This window comes from Drosophila miranda, chromosome 3, assembly GCF_003369915.1.
Source record: "Drosophila miranda strain MSH22 chromosome 3, D.miranda_PacBio2.1, whole genome shotgun sequence".
Lineage (NCBI taxonomy): Eukaryota > Metazoa > Arthropoda > Insecta > Diptera > Drosophilidae > Drosophila > Drosophila miranda.
In genome coordinates this window covers 13,403,138-13,430,569 of record NC_046676.1, presented here as the reverse complement: position 1 = coordinate 13,430,569, position 27,432 = coordinate 13,403,138, and the positions used below count along the sequence as shown (strand labels likewise).

Sequence of the window (27,432 nt, the reverse complement as noted above, 5' to 3'; positions counted from 1 at the left end):
CATAGACATAGGCAGGATAGTATATCCAAAGTTTCTGGAAAGGTGGGGATCATACTCTGACATCAAGGGTATTCATACATATGTACATATAAATGATTTAAACTTACTTCTTCCGCCCTTCCAAAGCTACATATTTATAAATTAAACAATCGAGTAGCATGGTTCCTGCGGATTTTGGCTATGAACGTATGTAGGTATATATACATGTACATATGTATGTATGTGCTGCATGAGTAGAGTAAATTATTCAACTTTAAATTGAAGCTTTTGTTGTCCACTGTTGATCGAAACTTTGTTGAATGTTTCACAGGAAAGTTGCCGCCTGGAAGCGTGAAAACGTGGTAGCCTGGCTGTCTGCTGATGGCTCAATGGCTATTTTCTGGACTATTAAAACACGCCCAGAAGCTGCATGCGTTGCACACAAATCCAATTACGTATGCCACTGAAAAGGACCACCGGTCAGGGCAATGCAGTGGTGGGAAGGGCAGCGCTGTCCAAGGCCCAAAGCTGGTCTGGCCAGAGTAGCACAATGGATAGATGGTACAATGGCCATTGGTGGAAAACCACTAGCCAGCCACTGACCCAATTATGTTAATACAAAATGCAAAATTGAAAAAGCGAAAAGTAAAGCCGTTGACGTCACATCAGACCGTTATCTGCCAACGGATTGACTTGGACGGGATATTGGCAAGGAGATGAGATGCAATACCAAAAACTACGAAAATTGCGCAATATGACAGGGTAATTGCGTCCGTTGCCCGAATCTCGAGTCCCTTTGGAACACCTGAGCCTTATTGCCCCGTTAACAAGCCAATAGGAATTGGATTCAATGCAGCACTCGAAGCACAGACTCCTCGGACACTCGACTCCGCTTCCCATTCCTGTCTCTATTCCCATTCCAATTACGAGTGCCATTGCCGTTGTCATTGCTCTGCATATTAGAAAATATCCCGGCTCAGGTCGCACTTGAAAAACCCCAAGCCAAAGGTAACAGGTCCGCGTCCAGAGCTGCTGCGCATGTCCCCAGCGTCGCCTTCGCCTTTGCTATCGTTGTCGCTGTCGCTGTCTCTGTCGTACGGCAACAGGTGCTCGCAGGGTGTGGGTGGGTGGCCAGTGGCATAGGATGCGTGTAGGATGCGTTGGGTTGGTTACAGCTCGCATCCTGGTGGAGCTATAAAAACGCACGAGGTTCTCGCCTTCATGGTCAGTCGCTTTCCGAAGCTCCGCCGTGGAATTCGATCCTTCAAGTGGGAGCAGCAGTTCCTTTGTCCTTTGAAACTGTGTAAAGTTTAGCGGAGATGTGTTTCGAAACTATTTAGCCAAAAGGTTAGTCTTGAGGTTTCCTCTTCAAGGCAATGTAGCGACGCTCTACCAGTGCTTCACTTTAAAATATGAACAAAATGTTGCTTCCTTTGATGAGACCTTGGGTTCTGCCGCTGTTGCTTCTATCTGCAGGTGAGTTTTTTGTTGCTTCTCCTCAAAACATTCCCTCACACTCGCACACGAAAAGTGCGTTTAATACTCGTCCCTAAATTCCATTGTATAATTTATATTCATTGTACAGTAATCGGTCCGTACGGAGTGAAAATCTTATAACTATATAGACATTAGACGCATATCGGATACAAATACAGCAGATAGATAATACTAGTTTACTCCGATTTCGATCCACGACATTTGTTTGAACGAATGAACAATCCAATATAGTTTCAATTATAAAAACAAGTTATTTTACTTGAATGTAGCTATCTTCGTTTCCAGTGGACGAATTTATATTAGAAGCATTTACTTATTTTCATGATTAACTTCGTTTTATTGAATATAACTTTAATTAAAAATCTTGATCTATCTATGCCTAATTCGCTTTTCTTTTTTATGTTTAATGTTAGTGTCTCTAGTGAGAATCCAACAAAAGTCACCCATCATCGCTTCGTGCCAAAATCCTTGAAAGCGACGTCCCTCGCTCTCATCACCAAGATTTGTTGGGAATAAATACAAATAATAGTGTAGAAAGTGAATCTTTATTTTTATACGGTTTTTGATTAGTAACATAAGCATTATTTTTCCATTCGCCTCTTTGAAACGTGAGATATTCTAAAAGAAACGGAAAGGCAGACGAACATCGCTATATACCAAGAATATATATTATTTACGGAATCGGAAACTCTTCCTTCTCGTAACTATATCCCCATACTCTTCGAGTAATAGCTATAAATACCCTTATGCTTAATACAGTGGGAAATCATTTATATTGATTATTTTGTAAAATATAATAGAGTAAACTCTATTCCTCGGTAGAAAAAGTCCAAATGGGAGTCCGAAAATTATTAATCTAAGGTGTAAAATGTACTCGAAAGCGAGGTAACATTAAACGATCAGGAATGACCGCAAGGAGAACTAGATATGAAACTATGACTATGTAGGGCTATGTTATCTGTAGACTGGTTATCAGTTCAAATATAATAAACTAGTCAAGTAAATCAAGCGCAGCAGAGTAATTTTTGCACATTCTGAAACAATTTTCTCTTTATCATTGACATGGGCACTAGAGTGCACTACGACTATGTGCTCTTCAGTGATGCACATTCATACATACTACGAAACTGAGCTGGCAACAACTGCAACCAGTCAGATAGGAATATCATTTGGATGAATCAGAGAACATTTTTATATAAGTAATACAGTGGGAGATCTTTAGTACAGACCATACAGACCCTTTGTTTGCGAGAGAGAAAGAGAGAGATTAAGAAATATGCCTAAGTTGTATATATATTTTAAGTTAAAGTCCCACAATTAGTCCAGACAATGTCCGCAAGTAGAGTTTTCACTGTTACAATACAATACAAATCAGGCACAGGCATGTACAGAACGTATATTTAGAAGAGATCGCATCTTGTGGAAACCCCCACAAGACTATTTCGTGCAAATGAGGTTTTTCGGCGCTTGATTCGAAATTGAACATTGACCTTTGGATGAGGGAAACTGCTGCTCCTATCAGTAATTAACATCTGTAGGATTGCTACGGAAATTGGACAGCACAGCGCACCCTTTTCAAGGTCACACCAAGTCTCATGTCTCATGAAAATCCTTGGAAAAGTCACTATTAATCGCCCATCGTCCCACGATTCTTTCCACAGCAGCGCCGATGCGTTCGGCACCCCTCATCCGAGCAGAGGCGAAAACGGTGCCCTGGGACTTGCTGCCAGAGAGCCGAGAGCTCCTGCCGGACAGCGATTGGGGGTGGGTCCAGCCAGAAGCCCAGAAGTCATACCCATTCCAATTCCCATACCTTGATTATGTTGACAACGGAAGTCCTTTGCCAAAAACGAAGGCTGCGGAAATGGCAAACGAATTGGGCGATGCGACAATGGCGGACTTTTTCCCGCCGTTTCCGGAGCTTCTGAGTCGACAATGGCGCCAGCGCCAGGAAAACTATATCAAACAGTTGTTGGTGCAGCAGAAGTGGCAATCTCCGCCAAAATCCAAGCCCAAGCGGTCGCCGATCCAATGGCCCTTCGACACGGGCAGTCGGGAGGATGCGGAGCAGCCGCCGCCAGATGAACCGCGCTATCCGTACGCCTACTTCTGGCCCAACGGACAGCGGCCCGGGAAGCGCAAGAACCAGCTGCAGACGCAGAGTCTGCGTTACATGCCCTCGATCAGTGCTGGTGGGTAGCCGGGGCTTGTCCCGTCTCGATGCCTCTGAGTGTTGTTTTCGTCTTCTTCTAGGAGCCATGACCAATCTGGGCAACTTTTTCAACCATCTTGAGGAAAACGTGCGCTTTGCGGAGCGGTCGCACCTGGGCGAGTCGGAGGCACGCCTGCTGGAGGGCAAACATCCCCATCCGCTCCAAATGAAAGCCACCCCAAACGCGACAGAGGACCCAGTGCAGCAGCAGGTGCAGGACCAGAAGACCTCGAAGCTGCTGCATGCCATACGCAATTACCGACCCTCGCAGAAGATCCGCTCGCTGGTGTCGCGCAACCCGCAGGGCTATCGCGGCTCGCAGCTCATCGATCCCAGCTACATGTGGCTGGGACTGGGCAAATAACAGTAAGCCCGTCGATGGCCGACTCTTATAGCCATATGACATTAGACTTTGCCAACATGATATCAAGACGCACAATGAGTGTCTCCAGACAAGTTTCCCGGAAATAGCACTCATACCAAACCCAACTCGAATTTGGTTCGAGTGACCGAGTATCTCTCCCTCAAACTGCCAGCAAAATTGGATCAAATTTCAACAGCTCTCTGCATGCTTTTCTCCATGAGACTATGTCTGTTTTTGCGGTTATTTCAGTTGTCAATGTCTAATGTCATATGGCCATTAACACCATAAAATGTGCAGCTGCGCTGCTTTTTCTTTGTAGGCCCCAAATTATTGTTTGTTTTTTAGTCTGTGTATAAAATATATTTAGAGGAATCAGCAAAAATGGCAAATATTCTTTCGGCATCTTAGCGATCACATTCGAAGAGGAATAGGCATATGATACGGGCGTGTGAGTAAGTATATGTGGAATATAATGTATGTTTAGGTGATTTTACTTTGTTCTGGCTTCCTCTTAAACTGCCTTTGAAAGCTGTTTGTTTCCAATTTAGATCTTGGTATAATTCGGATAGGTGGCGCCCGAGTGGTCGCCCGATCTTTGAGGTGGTCCCTGGATCAGCGGGCGCTGCTGATCGCTTGTGAGCTGGATGTGCTTGAACAGCGAGTAGATGCCGTAGTAGAGGTACCACCAAAGCGCTGTAACAAAGAACAATACGCAATTAAAGCTGTGTGTTTAGGGATTTTTCTGTTTAAATGGGAAGTGTATGCATGAATACAGATATACATACATATACATACATATGTACATGCAATCGTGTATAGAACGTATACAGTATACAGAAAAGCGAGCGATAAGCGCTCTGGCGGTTGGAATTTCACAACATTTTTGTTGTAGACCATTTCCAATTATAGCATACATGTGTATTGTTGCAGATGTGCATGTGTATGCGCATCCAGAGCGTGATTCACGCTTTACATACCGACAAGACCGCCAGAAACGAAGACTACAGAAAGAGCCTCAGCTACTGGACCAGAACCAATAGCCTCAACCCATAAGAGCACAGTGGAGATGATGGTGAAGGCCAGAGTTATGCCGGAGTTGATCAGCCAGGGCAGCAGGAGTAGGTGACGCTCCTACAATAGAAAGAGAGAGAGAAAGACAACCATAATGCAGTTTTCGCCGGGAAAGTCCGAGCCAGAGATTGGGATTGAGATTACCTTAACAGTGCCCATAACTAACAGGGCCGAAGACAGAAGATTGATTACCTTCAGAGCCAAAAAGACGCTGAGCACTATCACCAGAACTACAGAAGAATAACGCATAAGTATGCATAAATATACATATGCACACATGTAGAAGAGACTCAGGTCCACATGGTTCAACACTTACGAGTACGAATTTGGATGGCAGTCATGTTCGGATCTTTGGTATTCTTAGCAATCTCCTCTGAGATTTCGTCGGCAAATCCCAGAGCAGTGGATATCAAGATCACTGCCAAAAACGACCAAATCGCTCCCAGCCATCCCACAACCACGCCGTAGGTATTCAACCGCATACCGAACACTTTGGTCAGCATTTTCACTGGATTTTCCGATTCTAATTCGCACAGAAATTCAAGTAAAGTAAACTGCAATTGTTCGTCACCGCACTGTAAATGCAATGAGCAAATTAAGTCGCAATAGCTGACGTCCAACAGCAGTGTTGCCAGATTTTGAGAATCCCCCCCATAAGCTAGATTGGAGAAAAAAAATAATCTAGAAATGGCTAAAAATTAAAAAAAGCTTTAAAATAAGCTAAAAACACATACAAATAATGGATAATTGAATTTTCTTGATGTTTTGTTTTCAATTTCTAATTAAAGTAATGACATGATTTTTTCCACTTCATTATGCTATGGACGAGTGTTCATCAATGTACACACAAAGTGCAGCCTCCTGCTCCTCTGTTTTTGAGGACTTTCTACATAAAAGTATTTTGTTAGTTTGTGCCATGCTTGCATTGGACGCAATATGTTTTTTGCGACAGCATGCTGAAATTTGAAGTAACCTTGATTTCAAGCTATAAGCTATAAAAACTAGCTTAAAATAAGCTGAAATGCCAACACTGGCAAACAGTCGACCCCATATACCGGTTAGATACCCTATGTTGTAGTTAGATAGGGCTCACAGCCCTGCCCACTAAGCCCTGGCTAACTAAGATCCTTAACTCTGCCTATACAATTTTAAGCCATTTTTTTAAGACCTCTGACAGGGTTGCCGGACATCTTTAAAAGCTTTTTAAATATAACCGTTTTCAATTCAAATGTAAGCATTCCCTTTTTTAAATGTAAGTAATATGATAAAGTTGTGTATCTTTTTATCGATTGCTTGTTTTCTCAGAAAAAGCAACCGCCCACACATTCTGGTTCTCACTAGCGCTAGCTCTCTCCACCAAACACAGATACACACACACACACAGACACCCACACGCTAGCATTTCTCCATTTAGCAACTGTTGCTTCGGCCGCCGCGCTCTAGACCGCAGACCTAGACGCTTCATTCACTTTTTCAATCTCGCGCGTTGTGGTCGCCGTTGTTTGTGTTCTATAGCATCTCGACCGGTTTTCACTTTTGTGGAAAATTCAAAAGACTACCGAAGCCAAAGAATCTCAAGATGAAAATCGATCTGACTGTCGACCAGGGGCCATGCAACACAGATCTCCGGAGCTGGTGCCTTGGCATAGCGATCTATTCGCTGGTTGCCATCACATTCAGTGTGCTCTTCGCGCCAACGGGTATGTGGAACTCAAGGCGTGGCATTTGTTTATTTGGACAAATCCGCTTGTCTTTTGTGGCAAAATATAATTAAATTGTATGATAGTGTGCCCCAGACTCTAGAGCTATGCTATAGCCTTAAAACAATGATAAATCAACATATACATGTGTAGTTTTCTGTATATTTCTGAATACCTAATCGTATATACATACACACATATGTACATATAAAGCATGAGCTAATCGTCTCCCCAAACCGAAACACGTTCCCAAAGTCGCTGTCGTTTCTGTTTTTGAATAGAATAGCGTGAAACTTTTCTGATGATGACGACATGTATTATGTGTGTCACACAATCCAAACTGACTCTTCGATTCTATATTTTCCAGTGGTCAACTTTGTTGGCTTTGCCATTACCGTTACAGCTAATGTTTTATTGCTGATCGGTTGCCTGAAGGTGAGTAAAGACATACGGATGGCGATTAGCTCTGATTCATCAATCCCTGTTTACCTTTTTTGCAGTACAAGCGCCTGCTGCTCCTCGGCTGGCTGATATACGCCTTGATCTGTGCCATCGGTTTCCCATTTGCCATATTCGGCGTCATCTTCCACTACGGAGGGTATCGCGAGTCCACCGGATTCAATAATATATTTGGCGCCTTGCTTTCGTATATTTTGCAGATTGGTAAGTGCTATCCTACGCCAACTGGTTGACAGAAAGTAAAGACCGCTCCTTTGTTGCAGTAATCGTCGCCTTCTGCGCTCGTCTTATCTATTCCTACTACCTGCAGCTGAAGAACCGCGAGGGCACTCCTCAGGCCGTGCCTGTTGTTTGAGTCTCATATTCGGTAAAGACGGCGATTCCCCTAGTTTTGTGTCTCCCCATCCTCATCCGATTTCTTGCTGGGTTGTTCTTGGAATAAAATACGTTTTTGTATTTGATTGCAATTTGTCGTAAACACGTCTCTTATTCACTTCGACTTCGGCGCAACTATCAACAGTTTAATACATATACATTACATACAATACAGGGGCTGGCTGGCTATTGGGCTATGGGGCAACTATTTCTCTTATACACTCAACAGTTACAACGACCGATCTCACACTACAGATATCTATACTCGTATATATATATGCTATACGCTCGCCCATTCTCGCCCCATACTTTTCTTGCTAGCTATCTATCTATCATACTCGGCGAAAGCTTTACTTAGACATAAAATGGAAAGTTGGTCTTCTTATTGTTGTGGGTCTGCATCTGCATGAAGCTCGTCTCAGCATTTTGGCTTGTGAGGGTGGCCTGCATGGTGGCGATTATGCGAGCTGCCTGGCCACTGCCGCGATGTGCCGGCTCCATAGCAAACTCTCCTAGATTCACATTTCGTTTGAGCTCAAAGTGCGACAGGCGCGTCGTCTGCGTCTGCGTCGGGGTCTGCCTGTAGGGCGTAGCCAGTTTTCATCTGGGCGTTGTGAGACTGGGTAGCTTCTCCAGAAAATCATTGGCCAGCACATCCTCGATCTCCTCCAGGCAATTTGCCACATCCCGTTCCGTGTCGGCAAAGTTGCGCGGCTGCGGACAGCTGATGCCCAGGGTAGAGAAGAAGGCGTAGAGTTCCTGAAGCGATTGCAGCTGCTGGAAGTTCAGCATTAAATGGCGATTGCTAGGACGCTGCAACACCTACATATCATATATAAAGATAAGGGGATTAGTTGGCGCTAAAGATTATGAAATCTGTATAAATTGTCGTACCGGGGATTGGCTGGTGTACTTCATGTCCATCAGCCGAGCCACACGTCTCACATGGGGCACATATAGAGCTGTCGGCAACGTGGCCAGGTTCTCCAGGCTGCCATTTGGCAGACCCACCTCCTCCTCGTGCACATCGAACTCTGTGCCCACGAAGGCCCACCGATACATCTGAAAGTGGGGGAGTTTGGTCGCCGGCAGCACACAGCCAAGTTCCAGCAGCTTGCATGCCTCCAACTGAACGGATCGCCAATGCTGCATTGGTGTTTGGGCATTGATGCCGTTGCTGGCACCGGAACTGTTTGACCACGAAACATCTATGCTCGACGGCAGTCGCATTTGTTGGCTAAGGGAGAAATTGGTTAGTTGAGAGCACATCACACCTGGCACTATCGACTGGACTCACCTGCGCTCTTCGCTCTCCGACTTGAGTTCCTGTTCCATCTGCAGGAACACCTGCACCATTTCCGCTATAATGATAGGCCACAGCGAAGTGACATGATCGGGCGACATGCGGAGTAGCAGCACCCTAAAGCATAGGAATACAGCCGCCTGCACTGAGGGTCCCATAGGCACCAGACGCAAGCTGTTTGCCAGTTGTTCTGCGTGGAAAAGTGTGGAAAATTAAACGTTTGATTGGATACATCTCCATGATGATGATTTCCACCGATTTGCGCTCACCCTGAATGTCCGGCATATACTTGTTGTGCTGGTCGAATTCGCTGCAGTAGATGACAAAGGCCAGGCGCTTCAGCAGCATGCCCCTTTGCTCAAACTCCTGCTCCCGCGACGTGAAGATGTTCAGACTGCCTGCCTGTGAGAGCGACACCCTGGTCATTAGTTCGCGGAACGTGGTGTTGTCGTAGGTCATCAGGCTGTCCATGATCATGCGCCAGAAGGGGAGGCACGAGATGTGCATCTGGAAGAAGGAGTTGTCCAGGAGCAGGTCCAGCATGTCCTTGCGCCACGCCTTGCGCGTGTACTGGTAGCCACTGAGGCTGGCCAGGAGGGCCGAACAGGCATAGAAGAACGGCACATTGCGGGCCGTGTGGTTCTTCAGATAGGGCGTAATGTTGTACAGCAGAGGGGTCACAATGTTCACAACCTTGTCCTTCTCCTGCGACCCGTAGGCCACGTCCAACAGGTTCGAGAGTATATTGGCAAGGACGCTCTGGGCCTGCAGCGAGTACTGCTGGATGCCGCCACCGCCGCCGATGCTGTTGTCCTTGGCCAGACCATCGGTGTCCTCCTTCACGGCCAGGTTGCGACGCAGCCATGTGGTCTGCTCCAGACAGGATCCGGCCACACCCGACAACGAGTCCACCAGCCGCGAGGTGACGTCGTGCAGCTCCCTCACCTCTTTCTTGTCCTGGAACGGCATCTGAGGGCACCGCTGCACGAACTCGTTGAGCAGCATCAGCAGCGCAAACTGCGCCGGCGGCGAGAGATTGAGTCCGTCTCGAATGAGGGCCAGCAGCGAGCTCCAGGCGTCAGCCAGCTGGGTGCCCGGCGCAGACTTCATGTAGAAGTAAAACAGCTCCAGGGCGCTCACCTCGATGCTCAGATGGGCGGGCGGCCGATGGATGGGCGGTGGAGACCTCACCACCTGATGCAGGGTCATCACAAACGAATCCATGGGCATCACCCGTATACTGGACACCAGAGAGACCAGCGACAGCTGTCCCGGACAGGCCTGAAGGGTTGAGTTGCGCTGGAACTGGTCGGAGATGCTCAGTCCACTGCCATTGGAGGCATTACTGCTGCCCCTCTGCTGCCAGGTCACTGCCACGGCGGCCAGGAAGTTGCAGCCATGATGCAGCGAGACGGGCGACAGGAACTCCATCAACTGCTGTCGCACGGGACGCAGTTGTCCCAGCTCGCTGTCCCAAATGGCCGCCACACTGCTCATGATCCTGGGAAGGTGCGAGAGCACTGCATTGCGGGCAGCTTGCAGCTGCGGATTGCGCGGTGCCGGTGCCGATGTGCCGGTCGACGATTCGTTGGCCGAGAGGAACGAGTGTACAAAGCTGTTCAGCAGCTGGCTAGTGCTGGAGCTCTGGGCCGAGGAGCTGGTCTGGGGATAGGCCTGGTTGAATAGATGCGAGAGGGCCGTCTGCTGGGTGTTGTCCAGCAGGCAGTAGTGACAGAGAATGGTCAGGGCCTCCAGCTGCGAGAGGACGTAGTCGGGTGGAAAATGACGCTGCTGCTGTAGGCCAAGTCGGGCCATGCGGTCCAGGTTGTTGCATAGCTGATGGACCACGCTAATCACGATGTTGGTCAGCGAGCCGAAGGTGAAACAGTTGAGCGATGAGGTCACCAGGTCCGTCCAGTTGCGGTGCAGGTGGCGCAGCCGCTCTTGCTGCAGGGCGCCCAAGACGGCGGCTAGGAACATGGGCTGCTGGCTAATCAGGCAGTTGGGCAGATACTTGACATTGGCCGCCGCTCCCTCTGCCAGACGGGTGGGCGAGGTGTTGCCCGTCGAGTCATCGCCAGCTGCGGGCGGTGTGTCCTGCCGCAATTGGTGCACCTCGTGCTCCAGCCGGATCACGGACAGGAGGAGGCGCAGCAGCTGCAGCTGGAAGCAGTCCGCGTGCAGTTGATCGTCCTGCGGGTCGTTGAAGCTGAGAACTTGCTCGGCATAGCTTCCGGTGGATGCCCTGCGGCCGTAGCTACAGACAGAGCTGTTGAGGCAGTGCAACATAACCTTCTGCAGCTTGGCGCGGGCCAGCAGATCGGCTATGTAGCATGCCAGACCTCTGCCCATTCCCTTCACGATTTCAATTAGCTCTGAGCAAATCAGGGTCAACAGCTCAATGCTCTCCAGCTGGATCCTGCGGTTATTGACAATATCCTGCAGAGTGGGCGACTGCCGCTGCGCGTCCAGTGACTCGCGCTGAAAGTATCCGCGAGCATAGAATAGACACAGCGTGACCAGCAGCTCCAACTGCATGCATCCGCGATAGCCCTGGGCATACTCCGAGTTGCCCACACTGCCGTCGAATCCCTTGCCTGAGATGCTCTTGCGGTGACGGACAAGAAGCTGCTTCAAGCTGGCGCTCGAGAAGGAGGTGGTAATGGACAGGCAGAGGAAGGTGCGCTTGTCGCAGCATATGATGTTGCGCAGCGTCTGCAGGGCGTATAAGGTCTGGCGCGTGTCGTAGATGGCCAAATAGAGGAGCAAATGGTTGTGGTACAGATGGGCTGCGTCGGCCAGGGAGCTGCTGCTCTTCATGGAGCTGCGCAGACTGGTTTGCTCCTCCGCGGCAGCAGCCGCCGCTGCATTCTGTCGAAGGATCTCCACGTTCTGCTTGCCCTTCTCCAGGGCCTTCTGCCAGTCGGGCTGCAGTTTGCTAGTCTCCAGGCTGAGATTGCGTCGCTTGTCCTCCACATTGATGGTGGAGTCTGTGGCTGCTGTTGCTTCCTCCTCGCCCTGAGGATCGCCCTCCGGAGCAGGCTCCGCCTGGGAGCAGGAGTTACTGAGGTTGCTGTCCGTGGATGTCTTCGATATGCAGCTCAGCCTCTTCTTGTCGCTGCTTGTCAGCAGCTTCTTGCGCTTGCCCAGCTTCTTATCCTCGCGGAAGTACTCATCCGCTGGCAGGGCATCCGCATGCATGTCCGCCAAGCTCTGCTCTGTCTGGTCTGGGGCCACAGAGTTGAGACTGTGCTCGCCGGGAGTCTTCTCTCGGGTGAGACGGTACGTCTTGCGACTCTTGATCTTCTCATGCTGCGTAAGGGCCTCCGTGACGCGCTCGCAGTCACCCACGAATCGCTTGACATCATCACTGACCCCGGCACTGGAGCTGACCGTGATGCTGTCCTCCTTCTCCAGACTGGTTTCCCGCAGTTCCGAGTCCGACTCGAAGTCGCTGCTATCGGAGTTGTCGGTTATGTCCTGGTCAAAGTGCGACGACTGATCCTGCTGCTGCTGCGACGGCGGTGGCGGCTGCTCTTGGGCTGATGGCTGATCGCTCTCGTCCATGGCACACGCGAGCTTTTGCTCCAGCGGCGTCTCTTTGTGGGGGATCTCGATGCGGGGCTCCTCCAGATCCGTTTCATCGTCAAAGTCCGTGGCATTCTCCAGGGGATTGATGATCAGGCCAATGGTGTTCACATCCTGCGCTGCCTCCGTGGCCAAGGCCGTCTTGTCGCTCACGAAGTTTGATGTCTTGTTGGTCTTTCCTCCGCTCAGAGTCACCCCAAAGATTTTCTTGGGTAAATTTCGGATGGGACTCTTCTTCTTGGCCCCGCTGGTGGTCTCCATGTGGTGATACTTGACGTTTCCCTGCTCCGAGCTGATGGCGTACACATCCCGCTCGAAGGCAGGTGCAGTGTCTCCTTCGGCCTCGGCAGATTCCCGATACAGCTGCTGCATGTGGACAATGCCCACCCGCTTCGAGTTGGCCGAGAGGAGAATCTTGTAGAGCGGCTTGGTCAGACGCGCCAGATCTCCGCGCAGCAGCGAGGCCTGCAGCCAGTTGGTCACGAATGTCCGTTCGGACATGTAGTGGGGCAGGGCCAAGGTGTCCAGCACCTTGAGCAGGGTCTTCTCGAATCCCCGCGACGTCTGCTTGTCCCTGCCTAGATGCCACAGCAACTCGAATTTCTTGAAGCTGCGCGCCTGGCTCTCCCTCAACCGATCGGTGGACTCTGTGGGACACAGCAGTTGTGCATCGCCCAATCGCTCCAGCTGGAAGCTGCGCAACGCTGTTCTACCAACTCCAGGGATTGGCTGAATCTGCAGCAGATGCTGCGCCTGCATTCGGTTTCCAATGACCGTCTCCACGAGGCCGCTCTCCAGGCAGCTGTGCAACTGATGCAGCAGCGCCACAGTTTGCGCGGGATCCGTGCAGGAGGCCCCCAGGTAGTCCCACAGAATGGAGCTCACCAGCTGAAAGACTCGTGTCTGCTGCTCCATGTAGCTGACGTGGCCGAACTTTAGGAGCGGCAGCATCACCACGAAGGTGACTCCCGGACTCGTTGTGTGCTCGATCTGGGAGCGTAATAAGCTACGAGGAAAGGGCAACTGTGCGTCAGTCAGGGTTAAGCCGGTAGACGAAACTGATCGCTTACCTGATTAGATCGAAGAGCGTTGTGATGGCCGACACCTGGAGTTCCTTGTCGCTTTGGGCAAAGCACGCCACCAGACACAGGACCTTCAGCCAATTCGGCAACTCCGGCTCTAAATGAGAATAAGCATCAAATAATCAAATGAGATTGATCTCTTTCAAAGTCTGTACGCCCACTCACCACTCCTGTCGAGCACAATGTGCTTGTTGCAGTTGGGGAACGTGGACATCTCCACCAGCAATGAGGCCGCCAGTTTGACGGCTCCGCGCATGCTTAAGCTCAGCTGCAGTTCGGCGAGCTGCTGGACACTACGCTGCGTCTGGGTGTCGATGAGCAGACTCTGTGTCTGCCTCTCCGGGGCTTCCGTGGCTTCGCTGTCGCTGCTCAGCTCGCTGGCACTGGCCAGCAGTGGCAGAGAGTGATTGAGGAGTCGTTGCAGCTGCTTGGAGCGCGGCACTTTGTCCACGCGCAGCAAATTGAACAGACGCTCGATTTGTGACTCGCGGATGGGGCACTCATACTCCAGCACTTGCTCTACCAAAAACAGGCTGGAGGTGTGGCTTGAGCTGTGGGTGCTGGTGCTGCGCTGGAGCTGAACCTTCACCGAGCTCTCCGACACGCCATCCGACTCGATTTGTAGCAGTTTGCGGGCCACGTATACCTCGAAAAAGATCTCGTACTGGCGGATGCACTTCTCCAGTATCGAGTACCCTCGCTGCTGGGTGGCCTGGCTCTCATCGTCGAGATAGAACTGCGGCGACTGTGGGTCGGGTGGGGCGCTCTTTGGCTCCTCGGCATCATGAACATTCCCAGCAGAGTCAGCGACGGCTGCGGACTGCACCAGCACAATGTCCTTGGGTCGCTGTTTCTTGGGACTGCGTATGAAGGGCACTTTTGCCTTGGCCTTGAGCTTCTTGATGCTCCGCGGAGTGTCTAGGTCCGAGGACGACTGCTGGCCCGTGTCCGAGGCGCTTATCTGGATGAAACGGATGGGATGCTTTACCAATCAGTTATTTCAAATAAATCTCGGGATAGGGGATACTCACATCCTTGTCCAGCTCAGAGAGACGTGAAATGGACTTGGCCTTCTTCTTGCTGGGACTCTGTCGTCCCACGCTCTGATTGGAGGCCGAGCGTCGGATGAGATCCTCGTCGTTGGGATCTGCGCTTTGCAGCGAGTTCTCCGCAAACTGGTTCAGACGCGAGTCCGACTTGCTTTTCTCCAGGGAACTTCCCTGTGTATGTGTGCCCGGCACTCCCTTTTTAGCACTGTCGATTGCCGCCGCCGCATTGACTGTAATCTTCTCATCCGATGAGGAGCCTGCGCACTGCTGCTCCATAAGCTTGTTCAGTTTAATGGGACTTCTGTGGGCGACAAACAGTCAGATAGACGGATAGGAATAGGTTACCAAAGATTATCTTGTGATTTTCTTTTGTTTCGCTTACGTTATCATGGGCTGCACCCTAGAGACGATCTTCATGCAGAGCTTGAGGGAGGCGGTTATCTCGCTGCTGGTCACGCGATCCATGTGAAGCGACAGCAGCTGGGTGATGGCCAGGAACACTTTGGGCAGATAGACGCGCGTCGTCTCCGTGTACATTTCCAGGGAAACGGTCTCCAGAAGGAACTCGGTGAGCACGCAGATCTCCAGCACACACGGATCGCCAGAGCCCACCTCGCAAGCAAATTTATCGCCGCTTTCAGCACTCGCCTGAGGCAGAAACTTGTCCTGCTTGTCCGAGGAGTTTGCCTGATGGCAGGCGCGCTCAAACATGTTAGTCATGTAGCTCCAGATGTAGGCCGGATCGAAGGTGGCGAAGAGAAGGTTGGCGGACTTGAGAGCCTCCGGATTGCCGCTGGAGATGTACATGGCTCGTATGATGTCGTGGAGGACGTAGTCCAGGACAGCGCTGCCAATCTCTGCCTTGTCAAGCAGCGATAACATAATTCGATAGGGCTTCAGATCCATGGGGGCACACTCCAGACTCAGCCGCAGCGTTGTGATTAAGGCCCGGATCAGTATGTACCTCGAATGCTTCACAAAGTACGGCTCCGGTGGCTCGTCCAGCGGGTTTGCCGAGGCATCCAGCGAGAGGGTGTCATAGGTGGGCGAGTTCTTGGCCACCTCGCTGCCCAGCAGCCAGCTAAACAGTCGCCTATTTAGCGACATGTCGCGTCTCAGTATTGTATTGAGGCCGTTGGTGACCAACTTGACCAGATCATCTTCGGCCAGCAGTGCCGTGTGCATGGGAAAACCGAGCAACAGGAACTCCAGCGTATTGCGCTGCACCAGGATCAGGGAGTCGTTCAAACAGGCACACAGCGCCGACATCATTATCTCCCGATTGTGGCCCATAACATAGATTTGTTCCTGCATGTCCAGCCGCTTGTTGAAATGCTCCAGCAGGTAGGTGATGGCTGGCAGACGGATCGCCGCATTATTGGCCACCGACTCCCAGAGCACCGTGTAGAAGTGCATGGGATTGACGGCATAGCACACTTGCTTCAGCAACGCACTTATCCGCTCAAAGTGGTCCAGCCCGCAGTCGTAGCCGGGCAAGACCCCGTTCAGAAATCCACTCAGAGCAGGCCGCAGCTTGTCCCCGAGAGGAACGAAATATGTTTCATAGATGGCCAGCAGAGCAGGCCGCACATTCATGGCGGCATAGCCCAGCAGGGGGAACAGGCCAGCGCTGGAAGAGCAGGACAATTAGAGAATACTCTTTGTGGAGTGCTGGGGTGGATACTCACCTGTAAATAAACTCTGTGGCCAGACGCTCGGGTCCAGTCTTGCTGAATATCACCGAGTAGGTCTCAAGGGCCTTCAGATGCACGCCCGAGGGCAGGGCAGGATGCATGCACTGGGCCAGACGCTTGGCAATCTTCAGGCGTCTGGGTATGACCTGATACTGCGTATTGCTTGATATTGCCTGCCAAAGCAAAGAACAAAACAAAATAAAACACCAGTTAAAAACAAGCCGAGATAAGAATTGGTCCCTCATGGGGAAAGCGAGGTAGTGATTCAGCTCTGCTCGACCCGGCCATATCTCATTTGCCACATTGCGGCGATAAAACCCCCTTGTGATGTGATGGGCCTTGCTGGGCTGGAGTTGAGTGCTGGGTGATTCAATACCTTGCTAAGTTTGCCCAGTGCCGATATCAAATCCGCCCACTCGCTGGAGTACTCGAAATTGCGCAGCGCTTTGTCGATGTTCGTCATGTAGTTGCGGTACTTGGCCTCGGCCATGAGCTTCTGCTCCTCCATGAGTGCGTCTGCAGACTCCATGGCGACGTCTTTTGCCAGTCGGCTATTCGGTTTTCAAATTAATTACTCTCAAGCTCAAAAGATTGAGTCGTTGGCTTGGTCGGAGCACTGCAAAACAAAAGCCAGAAAGCGAATAATCAATAGCAATTAGCAAAAAGCAAACACAAACACTTGTTGCCTTCGTCGTGCTTGGTGGGGATGGTGGTCGTCGTCGTGTCGCGTCGCCTCGCGTCGCGTGTCCTTGGTTTTGAAGTCTTTGTGGTATACAGTATATACAGTATACAGTTGTTTCAATTTTAAAACGCTCCGCTCTTCACCTCTGCATATTGGAAAAGTGTGGCATCCAGCGCACTTGCTTGCTTGGTAACACTAGAAGGCGTGTGGGAGGGTAGGTTCTGTAAGCTAAATGCAATTGTCGTAACAGCGGAATGGGAATGGGAACGGGCACGGGTGGCTTCTTTGTTGGCGTATTATTCCTATATACACACACACAGCACAAACACAGCACACAAGTTTCGCTTAATTGAGTTTCTAAAGCATTTCAAAATTTCACCTTGTTAACCCCCGTTCTGCGTACAGCGTATTCAGGTTTTTAATTTGTTATCAACAATTCCCGGGAATCAATTCGAACCGACGAAAATGTTACCCTAGTGCGTGGCAGGATAAAGTGTGTTTCGACGCTCTCTCTCCGCTCTGAATGAATGCAGCGACTGTTGGTGTTGGTTGGCAGACTACAGACCAGCTGATGACGAATTTTTGCTGTTTGCTCACGCCAACGGGAGGGGGAGGGACAGAGAGGTGCGCGTGACGATGGCGAAGGGAAGTGGGGAGTTCGTTCAGACAGAAAGAGACAGACTTGTGTTTGTTTTCGCTTCATATATTATGGTTACATCGATTGAGCTACTGCATTTGGCAGAGTTGGTGCATACCGCAGCTTACTGTTGCTTTTAATACATTTCACATTATTTTATATTGCACTTATTCTGTGTGATTTGTGATTGCGTTGTTTTTTTTTTACATGGCAAATTTTTTTGCTGTAACTTGCTAGAGATGGTCGATTCTGCCTTTCTATCTGTGACTCTTCACGAGTATTTTTAAGCCAACCGATGAATGATCGATACCTGTTTTACTTCAAATCATCGCATTGCGGAAAACAATAGAAAACGGATGATGGAAGGGGGGAGGGTTCTGGCCGAACAGCTGTTCGGTTCACACATGCAACAACAAAAATGCATAGCGAATGGGCTATAAAAAAGGGTGGGGTATGGACAAATGGCAAAAAAAGCCAAGGAAACAGCCGATGTTGTCTCAAGGTATATTAGGCAAAGGGGTGGATTTTACCTTGCATGCGTTGCAGTTTCAGGGCCGTGTTGCCTCTTGTCCATACCCCGGTTGTACTCTGCGACAGCCCAGGGGGCGGGTTCGAAAGAACGGTTGGAACTTGAAATTACAAGTGAGACACGGGGCTCCAGAAAAAGCCCCTCCAATTTTTTTCCTCGTTGGCGTCGGTCGGTGCTCATGTTCGTGTTTCTTCGGATTATAGGAGATTATTAATCTCCCAAGCCAATTCATGTATGAAAGTCAATAGATTTAATGTTTCTTTTCTTTCGCAAACTCAATAAATTACTAACTGATTGCTGGCTACAATTCAAATAAATACAAAGTTTGTTAAATGCAAACGAAATAAATATAGAAAAATGATTGGAGCTGTGCCAGTCGACGGCGAATGCGTGATTAGAAAGTTGAGGTAAAAATGTCCAGCATATCTATGGAGTATATTCAAAGCCTTACTTCTTCTTCTTGTCCTTGCCCTGTCCGCCAGCGGCTGGTGCTCCAGTCAGAGCCGCCAGCTGGTTCTTCAGGGCCAAGAGAATATCAACTTCTGGCTTCCACACAGACGCATCACCCTTAGCTTTTAAGGTTCGCACCTTTTCTGCCTGCTGTGCAAGTTTGTCTTCCAATGCCTTGACTTGGCCTGCGTCGGCCGAGGCTGCAGGAGGAGCAGCTGTAGTTGCAGCAGGAGCTGCTGCAGCCGCTTTGGCTGCCTTTTGTGCAGCGTCGAGCTGTTTCTTCAGATCAAGCAGCACATTCACCTCTGGCTGCCACACCGTTTTGTCTTTTGTGCTACCCTTTAGGTTTCGCACCTTTTCGCCCTGCGCCTGTACGGCCTTTTCCAGATCCTGCACGGACTGTCCACCGTTCGATAGCGCAGGAGCAGAAGCTGGCGCAGCAACAGCGGTCTTCTTAGCCTCCTCCAGCTGCTTCTTCAGGTCTAGCAGTTTGCTGACTTCTGGCTGCCACACTGTCTTGTCCTTGGTGCTCGTCTTCAGCTGTCGCACCTTATCGGCCTGAGCCTGCACGGCTTGCTCCAGGTCTGCGGTGCTTGACTGGCTCTGCACGGCCGCTTTCGTGTCCTGGGATCCGCCATACTTGGCCTTGAGCTCATCAATGAAGGACTGCTCCAGTTTGGCAAAGAGGGGCGCGGGCTTTCCGATCTTGTGTCCAGCGGGGAGTAGCAGGGTGGCCAAGGGTTTCCTAAATAATGACACACACAGATTAAGAAACAGCTCTGATGAGGCACTGGACGTTCACTTACTCTGCATTGAGCGGCGTCTGTTTGGCGTTGAGCTGGGCAAAGAGAGTTCGTGCCGTGGAGGGCATGTAGGGGAAGAGGAGGTTAGCCAACAGACAGGCAATGTTTGCACACAAGCCAATGATGGTGGCAGCGCGCTTCTTTTGCTCATCGCTTCCCTTGAGGAGCACCCAGGGCTGCTGTGTCTGCATATAACCATTGCCATGCCGGGAAATAGCCAAAAGATGACGAATGCCATCGCGCAGCTTGGCCTTCTCCAAAGAATTGATGTATCCGCGGAGCTCGCGGTTGACAAGGGCCAGCAAAATGAGCTCCTCTTCCGTGGCGACCACCTCGGGAACAATGCTGTTGAAGTTCTTCTCGCAGAAGACCAGAGCACGATTGACAAAGTTGCCCAAATTGTTGAGAAGCTCAGAGTTGTTGCGTGCCGCCAGATCGTTCCAACTGAAGCTCGAGTCCTGGCCCTCTGGTCGTGCCGAGGCCAAATAGAAGCGCCAGACATCTGCCGGAATGCCCGTTGCCTGGGCATCATTGCCAAAGACTCCGATTCCGCGACTCTTGCTGAACTTTCCATCCTCGTAGTTCAGATACTCGGTGGCCATTATGTGCGACACGAGCGTGTGTCCCTTGTTGATGGCCAGAAGGACGCTGGGCCACACAACCGAGTGGAAGGGCACATTGTCCTTGGCCATGAACTGGAACAGCTCCACGTCAGTTCCCTTGGCGGGCTGCCACCATTGCTGATACTCCTTGGTGTAGCGCTTGGTCATCGACACGTATCCGAAGGGCGCATCGAACCACACATAGAAGACCTTCTTCTCGAAGCCGCTGTGGGGCACTGGAATTCCCCATTTTAGATCTCGCGTGATGCATCGCGGCTTGAGGCCCTCCCTAAGCCAGGCTCTCGTGATCACTTTGGCATTGTGGGTCCAGCCATTCTCCGCCTTGTCCACCCACTCACGGAGCCGAGGCTCGGCCTTGGGTAGATCGATAAACAATTGATCCGAGGAGCGCAGGATGGGAGCAGTGTTGCACACTTTGCAGCGTGGACGGATCAGTTCGGTGGCATTCACCAGCTTGCCGCATTTGTCGCATTGATCGCCGCGGGCATCCGCATAGCCGCAGCCAGGATGCGGACAGGTGCCCTCCACAAAGCTGAAGGCAAAGCTCAATTTGGAGATTATATTTCAAGGCAGAAAGTCATGAAAAACTCACCGATCGGCCAAGAAACGGTCGCACTTCTGGCAGAGCAACTGCTCCACGCTCTCTGTGATGATGTACCCAGCACTGAGGACATCCTTGAATGCCTCCTGCACAATGCTGCAAAATCAGAATAATCTCAGTTAGAAATCCACAAGTACATTCACAGATTCATTATTCACTCACTCTGTTTGCTCCTGGGTGGTGGTGCGCCCAAAGTAATCGAAACCAATGCCAAACCAGCGATAGATGGAATTGTGGAGCTCAAAGTACTTGTCGCAAATCTCCCGCGGCGTCATGTTCTCGGCCAGAGCCTTGTTCTCCGTGGCCGTGCCATATTCATCTGTGCCGCAGATGAGCAGCGTGTTGTAGCCGGCGCTGCGGGAGTAGCGAGCGAAGATATCCGCAGACAGGACACAGCCAATGATGTTGCCCAAGTGGGGAACATTGTTAACATACGGCAGGGCCGAAGTGATGAGCACGTTGCGTTCGCCCGCTTTGGGTAGCACAGTGCGTTGCTCCTGGACATCCTTGGGGGCTGTGTAAGTAAAGGAAGCTCCTGCTGCGGCTAGTTCCTCATCTGTGACTGTGTCCGCGACTGTGGATGCTGTTTCCGCCAATAGTTTGCCCGCATCCGCCAGGCTGAGACGTTTCAGTGGCACGTGATGTAGTCCACCATAGCGATTCGACTGCTGCAGCGCATTGAAGCTAAGATCCTTCAGCGGCTGTTCGGCTAACACCTGCTGTACCTCGGGCAACGCTTTCACCCGGTTATACCAGCCGTGCAGGCTCTCCAAATTCTGCGCGCCCTTGAGAGTGCCATCCGGAGCTAGAAGCGACCAGACAGCAATGTCAGCAGCGCTCAACTTGTCTCCGGCTAGGTAAGGCGTAGCTTTCAGGCAATCGTCCAGCTTCTTCACCAAAGCATTCAGCACCGCTAAAGCGTTTGGATCGGCACGGTGTCCCACGGCCATGTGATGGGAGAGGGCAGGCGCCAGCAACGTGGTCGACCATTCCAGCCACTGTTGGAGAAGATTGGTTTAACCTTGAAGGGTCATTGCTTAAATTAGGCGCAATTATGCTTTCTTCCGTACCTCATCCCTCAGCTGGCCTTCATCCACGAACAGATACTTGGCGATGGCTGCGGGCGAGAACAGACGCAGTCCATTGTCCAGCTCCAGTGTGGGCAGAATCAGGAAATCCTTGAATTTGGCATCTAAAACAACAACCAGTTATTGCATCAGACACGATTACCTAGTCATAGTGCATTCACTCCGCCGGAGTTCCCCACTGAAGTTGTTTTTCACCCACCATTTAGATTTAGGTTAACCAGTTGAACCGACCGCTTGGCGAATTTGGCCAGCATCAGCAGCTGCAGTCCCAGGGGATTGCCTTCGTTTGTGTATATTATCATCTTGCCGAGATCCAACTTTTAATTCAATTTACGTGGCAAAAGAGGGTAAAAATCTTTACGAATTTCTGCACCGCACACGCACGCGAATTGGTCAACAGCACCTTGAACGAACTTAACCCACTTAACCCCCCTATTTTTAAACAGATAAACTACTTGCGGTAAATGGCGGAAAATATATACGACGGTAAATTCTTCTTGTAGGTCCATGCTTCTTTCCTATGAACTTAAAAAAAATCACACTATCTTTCACCTGAACTGCGCTAAAATTCTTCAAGTTTCATAACATGCGTGTGTGCATTTAAGTACCCACTGCTCGAAAATGGGTTAATCATAAATTGACTGCCAAACAGCTGATTTGTCCGTGTCTGTTTTCCGTTCGTGCAAAAAATAACAAGACAACTTTTCTTGGCAAGATGTGGTTCGAAATCCTACCTGGCGCCGCTATCATCACCGTGCTTCTGTCCGTGCCCATTTACGCCATGTACGGCGTGCAGAAGCTGACGCTGGGCAATGTGAGTTAGACCGCTCCTGTCCGAGCGATTCCCAATTCTTATATAACCACAGTTAATTGGGCACTATTCGGAATTTATTAAACATATTCCAAGCTCCGCGGATGTGCAGCTTGTGGCAAATAGTTTTCTGGCAATGATTTCTAATGGTTTCCTTTTACTCCCGCAGGCCTTCCGTCGCAACATGGACGAGCGTTTCAGCCGTGTGATGTACCAACGCGACTTCCGACTGACCGATAATCCGTACTTGATGAATGTAAGTGCTATTAGTTGATCAGTGTTTTCGTATTCTCTGCATTCCATTCCTCATCATAATATTGTTGGACAGTGTTTCGTTTTGTTTTTTTTTTTGTTATTTCCGCCTTGTTATACTTCATTGGTGTTGGGTCGCTTAATTTCCTTATCGTTACGCACGTTCATTTAAAGTTTCCACAGCCGATCCTCTGTATTGAGAAACAATTCATTTACTTGCAGGGCCTCGATGCCATACCAGACGAGAAGAAGGAATAAGTTGATTTAAGTGAAATTTCTTTAAAACTTAAGCGCAAAAGTGAATAAACGTAAAGTGCGGAAGTGAAAGATTGGTCGTTGTAGAGTTTTCCTGTAGTTTTCCTTCCATTGCCCAGATCTATACCCAGCCCTCCTCTCTTTCTAGGGACTTGACGCCATTCCCGATGATGAAGAAGACGATCAGAACAAGGAGCAGAATGAAGATTTCAATGTGGGTGATGATCCCGATCAGGAAAATTAGATCAATCCAAAATGAAACATGTATACTGTAATTTCAATTCAGAATAAAGTCAAGGGCCTCCCCTTTGCCTTGGCTTTTGCCGCGCATTTAACAACCCTGTTCTTGAGGTAGAAACCACCCCTGTGAACCCCTGTGCGTGGCCCAGTCCGTTGGCCTGTCGTCGCCAACTTTTGTGGTATTCGGTGAAAAGGCGTCGTCGACGGGAGAATAACATTGCGAAAATAAACTGATTTCCCCGGGTTTCGTCACTCAAATTTTCCCAGAAAGTGGCTAAAGATTAGCAGGAGAGCCAGTGCATCCGCCTGGAGCTGTGTGAGATGAGTGAAATTGGTAATCCCAGTGACAATTTCGTTTAGAAAGTGTCCGCAAAACAAAGCTTCTGCCGTGCATATACAGAAACGCAGCCATGGCTGCCCGGTTGAGGGTGGGAGTGGGTGGCGTTGGGGGTATGGGCTTGGGGCCAGCTTTGGGGATGAGGAAAATACCGAGTTTGTTGGTTTTTGTGGTTTCCTTGGGGCTGTGCGTGTTCTTAAATACCAGTGCAGTGCACGCCAACTCGATGAACGCCATCGAGGAGCCAGCCCGGCGCCACCACCAGCACCAGCGTCATCACGAGCACGACAGGGAACGGGCTGAGGACAATGGCTACTGTGCTCCCTACAACGGCAAGGTGTGCAAGCAGTACATTGTCGGCCAGGTGTGGTACAGCCTGGACGACCCAACGGGTGGCTGGAAGAATGAGCAGACCACAACGGCGCTGTGGGACGAGCTGATTAGCGACCTCACCGGTCTGTGCCGCGAGGCGGCTGAGGTGAGCAGCCCACTGAGCCCACCCTGTGTTGGTGTCTTATATATTCCTTTCGATCGATCCCCTACAGAAAATGCTGTGCGCCTATGCGTTTCCCAACTGCCATGTGGAGGACGGACAAGCTGTGAAGGCTCCGCTCTGCTTCGAGGACTGCCAGGCCACCCATCTGCAGTTCTGCTACAACGATTGGGTGCTCATCGAGGAGAAAAAGGAGCGCAACATGTTCATCAAGAGTCGGGGCTCCTTCCGGCTGCCCAACTGCTCTGCTCTGCCGCACTACGACACCTCCATGCGGCGGCCGAACTGTTCCTACATAGGCCTCACGGAGATCAAGGAGTCGGAAGCTAGCTGTGAGTTGGTCCTACCCCCATCGCTGAGAGATCGCTCCTAAACGCTCCTAATATGAAATTTTCTTGCATTGACAGACGATTGCCGAAATGGCAACGGCCGATTTTATCTAGGAACTATGAACGTGACCAAATCGGGCATTCCCTGCCAGCGCTGGGACACACAGCATCCACACAAGCACATCCAGCCACCCCTGGTGTTTCCACAGCTTCTGGAGGGCGAGAACTACTGCCGAAATGCGGGTGGAGAGGAGGAGCAGCCCTGGTGTTACACGGTGGACGAATCCGTGCGCTGGCAGCACTGCGACCTTCCCATATGCCGTGAGTCGAGCTGTTTCTTTCCTTCTAACAGGAGCTCATCTTTGTTTACTTCTTCCCAGCCGACTATGTGGATCCCAATGCCAACGACATGAACACGCCCATCAAGATGGAGAAGTTCTTCACCCCCTCAATGATTTTCCTGCTGGCGGGGATCGGTTTCATTGGGATCGTGGCCCTCCATCTGATGATATTGCTGATATACAAGCTTTCCAAGCACAAGGACTACTCCCAGCCGCCGGGAGGAACTGGACCAGGATCTGGCACTGGCGGGGGTGATTGCAATGCCTCGATGAGGGCCGGTGAGTGCGGAGGCAACTTGGCGACCAGTCGAGAGACACTAGGAGGAGCAAATACCAACACACTGGCCAAGTGGGGCACCATCCGCAGCACGGCCACCATCCACAGCAACTGTGTCACCCTCACCACGGTGGCCATTCAGGATAGCAAGGGCCAACAGAATGCTCGTCTGGAGAAGCTGGAGTATCCACGCGGCGATATTGTGTACGTGCGCTCCCTGGGACAGGGCGCCTTCGGTCGGGTGTTCCAGGCCAAGGCCCCGGGTCTGGTGCCCGGCCAGGACGATCTCCTGGTGGCCGTCAAGATGCTCAAGGACGATGCCAGCGATCAGATGCAAATGGATTTCGAGCGGGAAGCCTGCCTGCTGGCCGAATTTGAGCATCCGAACATCGTGAAGCTGCTGGGTGTGTGCGCCCTGGGCCGGCCCATGTGCCTGCTCTTCGAGTACATGGCACCAGGAGATCTCAGCGAGTTCCTGCGCGCCTGCTCACCCTTTGCCACCCACCAGGCCCAGCCCCGTGACCGGCTGCAGCTGAACGAGAAGCACCTGCTGCAAATGGCCGCCGATATTGCATCGGGAATGCTCTACCTGGCGGAGCGGAAGTTCGTACACCGCGACCTGGCCACTCGCAACTGCCTGATCAACGAGCACATGACGGTGAAGATAGCCGACTTCGGACTATCGCACAAGATCTATCTGCAGGACTACTACAAGGGCGACGAGAACGACTTCATACCTATCCGCTGGATGCCGCTCGAGAGCATTCTGTACAACAAGTTCTCGCTGGAGTCGGATGTGTGGGCCTACGGCATCGTGCTCTGGGAGATCTTCTCCTTCGCCCTGCAGCCGTACTTTGGGCTCACCCACGAGGAGGTCATCAAGTACATCAAGGAGGGCAATGTTCTCGGCTGTCCGGACAACACGCCGCTCTCCGTCTACGCCCTGATGCGTCGCTGCTGGAACCGCAAGTCCAGCGAGCGACCGGGCTTTGCCGAGATAAACCACTGCATCCAGCACAGCATAGCAGAGAACGAGTGCAAGGCCATGCTCTAGAGCATGTGAAGCGATCTGGATGTAGATCAATCGAATCCGAGCAACAGCAATAACTCCGTCGCGTTTCACACGTTTGCAATGAATCCGTAATCCATAAATCGTAATCAGAATGCTCGTCCGTAGTCTTCCGGGGCAGGCAATACAACGATTATATACAAGAAACACCCTTTTATACACATATACCACTGATATATATAGTTGATATACTGATATCCCAGACCAGAGGGGCAGGCAGATTGTGCTTCAGTCAAGTTAAACAGTTGTGAACCCTGCAAGGTTCCATTCCATATCTCTAAGGAATTGATGTCTCTAATTTGGATGCTTCCACGCGCAGCCTTCCGTAATCTTGGTACTATTTTGTTATATTCATCAAAAGGCTCCCCTCTGACTGGGGTCTAGTCTCTACTCGACTTAATTTGCCACAACGAACGCATCATGCATGTCAGCCACTCGGATGGTAGCCGTACTCATATCCGTAGTCCTAAGTTTTCCATATAACCATATGTATGTAGATTGCATTTTAATGGGTTTTTACTAGGATTAAGCAGGCCACTACTGGCATGGTGAGCCAGAGTCCAAGCACTCCACAAAAAAACTTAACTCAGTATGTATACAAAATGCTGAATTGTGCAACAGGAACCACACACACACCGAAGACCATCAAAACAATAACGAATATGAAATATTTAGAGAACTGTCTACAGCCTCACTTTCTTGGGACATTTACATAATCAGAATTTGTAACTAAAATGTTGAATGTAATTTGTATAAATAAACCCCACTCATAATCGTACCCAGCTCCGCACTACTCCTCAGCATGTGTAGTAGCCGTAGTCGTCGTAGTAGCATCCGCTGTAGGCCACCGGCAGGGGAATAGGCAAGGGCACAGGTAAAATGCCTCCGTATCCATAGCCTCTATAGCGTCCATATCCGCCGTAGCCATAGTATCCTCCACCGCCCCCGTATCGACCACGCCCTCCACCTCCGCGTCCACCGCCGTATCCACCGCCGTATCCACCGCCGCGTCCACCGCCGTATCCACCGCCGAATCCAACGCCGCGTCCACCGCCGAATCCACCGCCGCGTCCGCCACCGTGTCCACCACCATGTCCACCGCCGTGTCCACCTCCAGCTCCACCGCCGTGTCCACCTCCCCCTCCCCCTCCTCCTCTGGCCTCAGACATCTGCCAGGGAACCAAAAGCAGAGCCAGGCATAGCAAAATCCACAATCTTGACATTTTCCTTCCTCTTAGAGAA

The 27,432-nt window shown here is 50.6% G+C and overlaps 8 protein-coding genes across 10 annotated transcripts; 4 read left to right on the top strand and 4 right to left on the bottom strand.

Annotated features, from left to right (window-relative positions):
• Positions 1-1,198: 1,198 nt before the first annotated feature.
• LOC117187911 lies at positions 1,199-4,745 on the top strand. Of its 2 annotated transcripts, none has more exons than XM_033390861.1 (3): positions 1,199-1,455; positions 3,138-3,668; positions 3,733-4,745. In XM_033390861.1, exons 1-3 carry the CDS (start codon positions 1,392-1,394, stop codon positions 4,050-4,052), a joined length of 915 nt encoding a protein of 304 aa, XP_033246752.1. In that variant the 5' UTR covers positions 1,199-1,391; the 3' UTR covers positions 4,053-4,745. The 2 variants fall into 2 exon arrangements, with proteins under 2 accessions (XP_033246752.1, XP_033246751.1); XM_033390860.1 differs by having other exon boundaries at positions 1,200-1,455; positions 3,730-4,745.
• On the bottom strand, positions 4,400-5,721 carry LOC108160662. Its single transcript, XM_017294803.2, has 4 exons — positions 5,440-5,721; positions 5,268-5,353; positions 5,030-5,183; positions 4,400-4,745 (listed from the first exon to the last, which is right to left on the bottom strand). Exons 1-4 carry the CDS (start codon positions 5,624-5,626, stop codon positions 4,597-4,599), a joined length of 576 nt encoding a protein of 191 aa, XP_017150292.1. The 5' UTR covers positions 5,627-5,721; the 3' UTR covers positions 4,400-4,596.
• Positions 5,722-6,587: 866 nt separating this feature from the next.
• On the top strand, positions 6,588-7,749 carry LOC117187912. The gene is made up of 4 exons (XM_033390863.1): positions 6,588-6,823; positions 7,191-7,258; positions 7,324-7,486; positions 7,546-7,749. Exons 1-4 carry the CDS (start codon positions 6,703-6,705, stop codon positions 7,635-7,637), a joined length of 444 nt encoding a protein of 147 aa, XP_033246754.1. The 5' UTR covers positions 6,588-6,702; the 3' UTR covers positions 7,638-7,749.
• LOC108159508 (protein dopey-1 homolog) lies at positions 7,744-16,902 on the bottom strand. The gene is made up of 10 exons (XM_017292867.1): positions 16,750-16,902; positions 16,368-16,546; positions 15,062-16,309; positions 14,662-14,980; positions 13,796-14,591; positions 13,619-13,727; positions 9,230-13,554; positions 8,955-9,150; positions 8,552-8,894; positions 7,744-8,479 (listed from the first exon to the last, which is right to left on the bottom strand). The coding sequence occupies exons 1-10, from the start codon at positions 16,900-16,902 to the stop codon at positions 8,258-8,260; spliced, it is 7,890 nt and encodes a 2,629-aa protein (XP_017148356.1). The 3' UTR covers positions 7,744-8,257.
• A 1,564-nt stretch (positions 16,903-18,466) lies between these two features.
• On the bottom strand, positions 18,467-22,209 carry LOC108160306 (methionine--tRNA ligase, cytoplasmic). The gene is made up of 6 exons (XM_017294219.2): positions 21,986-22,209; positions 21,769-21,890; positions 20,861-21,696; positions 20,690-20,794; positions 19,478-20,629; positions 18,467-19,416 (listed from the first exon to the last, which is right to left on the bottom strand). Exons 1-6 carry the CDS (start codon positions 22,086-22,088, stop codon positions 18,669-18,671), a joined length of 3,066 nt encoding a protein of 1,021 aa, XP_017149708.1. The 5' UTR covers positions 22,089-22,209; the 3' UTR covers positions 18,467-18,668.
• Positions 22,210-22,417: 208 nt separating this feature from the next.
• Positions 22,418-23,434, top strand: LOC108158974 (NADH dehydrogenase [ubiquinone] 1 alpha subcomplex subunit 1). 2 transcript variants are annotated; one of them, XM_017291814.2, is made up of 3 exons: positions 22,418-22,600; positions 22,767-22,853; positions 23,253-23,434. In XM_017291814.2, exons 1-3 carry the CDS (start codon positions 22,502-22,504, stop codon positions 23,346-23,348), a joined length of 282 nt encoding a protein of 93 aa, XP_017147303.1. In that variant the 5' UTR covers positions 22,418-22,501; the 3' UTR covers positions 23,349-23,434. The 2 variants fall into 2 exon arrangements, with proteins under 2 accessions (XP_017147303.1, XP_017147304.1); XM_017291815.2 differs by lacking the exon at positions 23,253-23,434 and adding an exon at positions 23,072-23,176 and having other exon boundaries at positions 22,424-22,600.
• A 33-nt stretch (positions 23,435-23,467) lies between these two features.
• Positions 23,468-26,968, top strand: LOC117187910 (tyrosine-protein kinase transmembrane receptor Ror2-like). Its single transcript, XM_033390857.1, has 4 exons — positions 23,468-24,159; positions 24,227-24,506; positions 24,582-24,824; positions 24,884-26,968. The coding sequence occupies exons 1-4, from the start codon at positions 23,755-23,757 to the stop codon at positions 26,173-26,175; spliced, it is 2,220 nt and encodes a 739-aa protein (XP_033246748.1). The 5' UTR covers positions 23,468-23,754; the 3' UTR covers positions 26,176-26,968.
• A 19-nt stretch (positions 26,969-26,987) lies between these two features.
• On the bottom strand, positions 26,988-27,413 carry LOC117187804 (holotricin-3-like). The gene has a single exon (XM_033390656.1). It carries the CDS (start codon positions 27,411-27,413, stop codon positions 26,988-26,990), a length of 426 nt encoding a protein of 141 aa, XP_033246547.1.
• Positions 27,414-27,432: the final 19 nt, after the last annotated feature.

Bases quoted from the DNA above. Each gene is read 5' to 3' on its own strand.
- LOC117187911 (XM_033390860.1), top strand. From the start codon at position 1,392: ATGAACAAAATGTTGCTTCCTTTGATGAGACCTTGGGTTCTGCCGCTG. The intron at 1,456-3,137 runs GTGAGTTTTTTG...TTCTTTCCACAG, and splicing joins GCTGTTGCTTCTATCTGCAG to CAGCGCCGATGCGTTCGGCA. The intron at 3,669-3,729 runs GTGGGTAGCCGG...GTCTTCTTCTAG, and splicing joins CATGCCCTCGATCAGTGCTG to GAGCCATGACCAATCTGGGC.
- LOC108160662 (XM_017294803.2), bottom strand. From the start codon at position 5,626: ATGCTGACCAAAGTGTTCGGTATGCGGTTGAATACCTACGGCGTGGTT. The intron at 5,184-5,267 runs GTAATCTCAATC...TTTCTATTGTAG, and splicing joins TAGTTATGGGCACTGTTAAG to GAGCGTCACCTACTCCTGCT. The intron at 4,746-5,029 runs GTATGTAAAGCG...TCTTTGTTACAG, and splicing joins CGTTTCTGGCGGTCTTGTCG to CGCTTTGGTGGTACCTCTAC.
- LOC117187912 (XM_033390863.1), top strand. From the start codon at position 6,703: ATGAAAATCGATCTGACTGTCGACCAGGGGCCATGCAACACAGATCTC. The intron at 6,824-7,190 runs GTATGTGGAACT...TATATTTTCCAG, and splicing joins TGTGCTCTTCGCGCCAACGG to TGGTCAACTTTGTTGGCTTT. The intron at 7,259-7,323 runs GTGAGTAAAGAC...CCTTTTTTGCAG, and splicing joins TGCTGATCGGTTGCCTGAAG to TACAAGCGCCTGCTGCTCCT.
- LOC108159508 (XM_017292867.1), bottom strand. From the start codon at position 16,902: ATGGAGTCTGCAGACGCACTCATGGAGGAGCAGAAGCTCATGGCCGAG. The intron at 16,310-16,367 runs GTGAGTATCCAC...CTGCTCTTCCAG, and splicing joins GCCACAGAGTTTATTTACAG to CGCTGGCCTGTTCCCCCTGC. The intron at 13,555-13,618 runs GTAAGCGATCAG...CTTTCCTCGTAG, and splicing joins ACGCTCTTCGATCTAATCAG to CTTATTACGCTCCCAGATCG.
- LOC108160306 (XM_017294219.2), bottom strand. From the start codon at position 22,088: ATGATAATATACACAAACGAAGGCAATCCCCTGGGACTGCAGCTGCTG. The intron at 21,697-21,768 runs GTACGGAAGAAA...CTTCTCCAACAG, and splicing joins AAGGCCAGCTGAGGGATGAG to TGGCTGGAATGGTCGACCAC. The intron at 20,795-20,860 runs GTGAGTGAATAA...CTGATTTTGCAG, and splicing joins ACCACCCAGGAGCAAACAGA to CATTGTGCAGGAGGCATTCA.
- LOC108158974 (XM_017291814.2), top strand. From the start codon at position 22,502: ATGTGGTTCGAAATCCTACCTGGCGCCGCTATCATCACCGTGCTTCTG. The intron at 22,601-22,766 runs GTGAGTTAGACC...TTACTCCCGCAG, and splicing joins AGAAGCTGACGCTGGGCAAT to GCCTTCCGTCGCAACATGGA. The intron at 22,854-23,252 runs GTAAGTGCTATT...CTCTCTTTCTAG, and splicing joins ATAATCCGTACTTGATGAAT to GGACTTGACGCCATTCCCGA.
- LOC117187910 (XM_033390857.1), top strand. From the start codon at position 23,755: ATGGCTGCCCGGTTGAGGGTGGGAGTGGGTGGCGTTGGGGGTATGGGC. The intron at 24,160-24,226 runs GTGAGCAGCCCA...GATCCCCTACAG, and splicing joins TGTGCCGCGAGGCGGCTGAG to AAAATGCTGTGCGCCTATGC. The intron at 24,507-24,581 runs GTGAGTTGGTCC...TTGCATTGACAG, and splicing joins CAAGGAGTCGGAAGCTAGCT to ACGATTGCCGAAATGGCAAC.
- LOC117187804 (XM_033390656.1), bottom strand. From the start codon at position 27,413: ATGTCAAGATTGTGGATTTTGCTATGCCTGGCTCTGCTTTTGGTTCCC.